At 67.3% G+C, this 4032-nt stretch overlaps 2 protein-coding genes across 8 annotated transcripts in view; one reads left to right on the top strand and one right to left on the bottom strand.

Moving 5' to 3' along the window:
• PC (pyruvate carboxylase) overlaps positions 1–4032 on the top strand; it is a 99215-nt gene that overhangs the window by 84409 nt on the left and 10774 nt on the right. For all 7 annotated transcript variants that reach the window (XM_077771434.1, XM_077771436.1, XM_077771437.1 and 4 more), the window contains one exon: positions 855–1037. In XM_077771434.1, the coding sequence (XP_077627560.1) occupies positions 855–1037 (183 nt within the window). The remainder of the gene's footprint in view (positions 1–854; positions 1038–4032) is intronic.
• LRFN4 (leucine rich repeat and fibronectin type III domain containing 4) overlaps positions 1383–4032 on the bottom strand; it is a 5335-nt gene continuing 2685 nt past the window's right edge. Inside the window, exons 3-4 of the mRNA XM_077771393.1 lie at positions 3653–3802; positions 1383–1984 (exon numbers count right to left, since the gene is read on the bottom strand). Coding sequence (XP_077627519.1) covers positions 1383–1984; positions 3653–3802 — 752 coding nt within the window. The remainder of the gene's footprint in view (positions 1985–3652; positions 3803–4032) is intronic.

Genomic DNA, 4032 nt, shown 5'->3' with positions numbered 1-4032 from the left:
CACTAGTTACCCCAGACGCCCCGAGCCTCTGTCGCCCCAGGACCCTGTCTCCATCCACCTGTTGATCTGAAGCCTCCATGCCCCTGCCCACGAGTCCGCCTCTGTGACCCGTCCGGGCACGCAGGCCGCGCAGGCTTTCCTGCAAACTCACGTTCCGTCCTCCCTCCGCGTGTTTCCTGTCTGGCCGCCCGCTCCTCTGCCGCCTCTCCCTCTCCCTCCCCTTCTCCCGTTTTGGAAGGAAGAGAAAGTGGGGGTGGGGGACACTGAGGCCTTCCCCATCACCTCTTGTTAAATCAAAACCCCTTGGCCTGCCTTCTCTGTCCCCGGGCTCTTGGCCTGCAGCGTCCTGGTCAACAGCCCGTCCCCTCGCCCAGCAAGCTGGGAGCCCCCTGTGAGCAGGGACTCTGAGCTGCTCGCCCCGGTGCCTGGCACATGGTGGGCGCAAATGCCTGTGGGATAAATCCGCAAGGCGTGAGAGCTGGCCGGGCAGCCGGGTGGAAAGTCGGTGGGATCTGGCCCCTGCTTGCCCGGGGCCCCTCTCCGCACCCTGCTGGGCCCTGCGTCGGCCCTGAGCACTGCGCGTGCGGCCCTGTACGCCGTCCTGCCCCTTCCCCTGCCAGCCCCCCTCAGGGAGGAGGACGGCGTGGCTGTGGCACCCGGAGCAGGCGGGATGCCCCTGGGTTTGCCGGCGGAAGGGAGGCAGAACTCCGCAAGCCGGAGATGGGGCCGCCCCGTGGTGCCCTGGTGCCAGGCCCGGCGCCCTGCCGCAGCCACGCTCGTCCCTCCTGGGCGGGGGGCCGCATCTTGACTCCCGCTTCCGACCCGGTCCTGACTCTGCTCCCCTCCGCCCGCAGGTGTTCCGGAGCGGGGAGGGCATGGGCATCCGCCTGGATAACGCGTCTGCCTTCCAAGGGGCCGTCATCTCCCCACACTATGACTCCCTGCTGGTCAAAGTCATCGCCCACGGCAAAGACCACCCCACGGCTGCCACCAAGATGAGCAGAGCCCTTGCTGAGTTCCGAGTCCGAGGCGTAAAGGTGAGAGGCTGTGGGCTCGGCCTGCCTTCCAGTCGCTCACAGTCGTGCCGGGCCCGGGCTCCTCAGGTGCTTAGGGGCGCGCTGGCCGCAGCCGGGAGTCTTTCTTCGGGCGCCCCACACTCCTTCCCGCCCCTCTTAGGCGAGATCTCCCGGAGGGTGTGTTCCATCCACAAATTACAGGCCTCCCTTCTGGAAATTCTGATCCCACAGGTTAGGGTGGGGTCCTCAGAGCCTACGTTTTGAACAAGTTTTCCAGGTAATTCTCAGGCCCAGGAAAGCCCTGGGTGAGAGCACAAGTCTGTGTGGATGAGGTCACTCGGCATACAGTGACACCCCTGCCCGCCCTCACTGCCCCTTCCCTGGGCCTGGCTTGTGCATCACGTTGGGTGCTTTAGGGACAGCCAGGAAGGGAGGCTGCGCTTGGGGGTGAGGGAGGGGGCAGAGGGAGGCAAGGGGCCCCCTCAGGGCGCCGGGCCAGGACCCGAAATGCTCGTTGGCCTCTTGGTTACCCGTGTCTGTAGCCAGACATGAAATCACAGCCACATACCGCCTTGTCCTTGAGGCCGGCGCCGCTGCCACGTCCGTGAGCATCCCCCGGGCACGTGCTGCATTGGACACTCTGGGAGGAAGGGCTCTGCCCTCAGCGGGTCGCGCTGCCCGGCCCGGCTCCTGGGACTCCAGACGGAGGCGCCCAGTGCGGAGGACGCCCTCCCTGGCCTGCCATGCATGGCGGTGGCGGGGTGTGGAGGGGTCGTGCTGGGGCACTGGCTGGCGGCCCCTCTGTGTCACCTTCCCCTCCCTCTTGGCTGCCTCCAGTCCTGTCTGGGGTCCAGGCTCGGCCCCAGCGTCAGGCCCCGTGGGCAGCCCCATCCTCTCTCGGTGCCCTGTGACGGCCCCCTCAGCTGTGGCAGCGGCCCTGGTGGCTGCAGCAGCCTTTTGAGAAGGCTCTTGGGAGGGAAGAGGGAGGAAGGGAGCCTGTGGGGCCGGCGCTTGGTCAGCTGTTTCCCCTCAGGCCCTCGGCGCCCCTCAGAGGGAATGGCTTTGGGGGTTCCGGGGGAAGCCTCGGGGCCTCGGGTCTGGGGACCGCTTCCTGAACACGTACGGAGACGTGTTGGGATGTCATGTGTCCAGGCTGCTCCCGAGGGGCCTTGGTTTCCCCAAACACCGTGTCCTGGGGCTGCTCTTGGGGGTGGGTGGCCGGTGACCCCCTGACCCTAGTGTGGGCCTGGCTCTGCCACCCTCGCCCGCCCTGGGTGCTCTGTGTTGTCCTTATCGGTGATCCTGAGTGGCGCCTGGGCCACGGGATCCTGACCTGTCCCGCGGCCTGGTGGGCTCACGGGCACCTGCTGCCTTAGAGCCGTGAGGGTGGACGAGGGAGACCAGGGCCGGGGGCCCCCGGGGAGGACGGTGGGGAGGCCTGCGGTGGGGCGCGTGTTCCTGGCTCCCCGGGGCCGCAGCGGCCTCCCGAAGTGTGCTCCCGCCCGGTGCAGAGCCTCCCGCTAGCCCCGCCCCTGCCCCCTCGCTGCTCCTGCACCCTGGGCCCTTCGCCCGTCCCTGCCTTCGGTCCGCGGCCCCCGGGAGGGCTCAGGCTCTCCTGCTCTTCTGTTTCATTTATTTAAACCAGGATCTCTCTCGGGCCACCTCCAGGTACGTGTTCTGGGGCTGGGAGGGCAGGCACACGTGCGTGTCGACACTGCAAACCCACAAGCGCGCGAGCTTGGCCGGCACACGCGCGCACACACCTCTTGTGCCACTTCTCCCCGGTGCCCACTGGAGCCACGGCGGGCCGCACGCAGAGCCACGGGCCGGGCACCGACACAGGCCGTCCACAGTGGGGCCCGGGCGCCTGCGTGTTCTTGAAGCGTGGGGGGCGCCCGGGGCAGGGGGAAGAGCCACCCGTCGGCAGGTATTTGCATCTGGAGCGCAGATTTCCTCCCAGCCGATGCTCGGGAGCCATGACCGCTCAGAAGGCGGGCAGAGCCCGTGCCTGGAGCCGGTGGCTGCAGGGATCTTGGGCGGAGAGGAGGCAGAGCAGGGCAGGCACGGCCCCCACCCCGCACTGGGGCTCCTTGGAGGGGGGGACGCAGGTGGGGCAGTAGGCACCCCTCGGTGTCTGCCCCTCCAGGGTCCAGTGAGGGTTTGACTCAGTCTTTCTGGCCAAGCCCGGGGCAAAGCCACGGGGCACATGAGCGGAGCAGCTGGGAGCTCAGGGCCTGTAGCACTGACAGCACCTTCCAGAAGGTCTTGGGCTGAGAGCAGGGCAGTGGGATTCCAAGGCTCTTCTAGGGCCTCTGGGATGATAGTTTACAAATCCAGAAGCCGCCCAGGGAGATGGCGAGTGAGGCTGTCCCTGACGGGAGCCACGGGGGACTTTCCTGCGGAGTTAAGAACGTTGCCGGTGCAGGTCTCTTTGGCCTGAAGGGCTGTGCCGTGTCCTCCGGGCCCCTGTTGCCACTGTGTGTTGTGACATGCATGCCTCCATGAGGACGCCACATCTTGTCCACGTCCTGCCAGTGAGAGTGTTCTCTGTCCTTACAGATGCAAGAACAGGGCGCCGGGGGCTCAGGGCCTTCCCCCCGCCCCCCCAACTCTCTAGAGGCTGGGCCCAGGCTCACCCGGGATAGGAGGCACCTGACCCAAGCACGCTGCTGTCGGGCGGCTGAGGCTCCGGCCGTCCGCACCGCCTGTGCGGGGCTGGCAGCCGCAGGCCTGACCCTGTCCCTGTCCCGTCTGCCGGTGCACGTGTCCCCCTCCCCTCAGGGGGCCTAGCAGGACGAGACCAGGCTAGCGCTGAGGTGTACCCAATAATTTTATTATAAAGAAAAACAAGACTTCTGCTCGGTTGGTGCAGCCCCTGCCTCGGCGGCTGTGAGCACCTGTCGGCGGAACGCAGGTCTGGAGGCCAGAACCAGGGAGAGGGCCCCCTGTCCGGCCAAGCACAGCGGGGCCCTGAGGTACCGCGGGTAAAATCAGGAGGGACTCCCAGGCAGTGCCG

This window comes from Crocuta crocuta, unplaced genomic scaffold, assembly GCF_008692635.1.
Source record: "Crocuta crocuta isolate KB4526 unplaced genomic scaffold, BGI_CrCroc_1.0 scaffold647, whole genome shotgun sequence".
NCBI classification, from domain to species: domain Eukaryota; kingdom Metazoa; phylum Chordata; class Mammalia; order Carnivora; family Hyaenidae; genus Crocuta; species Crocuta crocuta.
The sequence above is the reverse complement of the archived record's forward strand: the minus strand, read 5'-3'. Positions and strand labels throughout refer to the sequence as shown.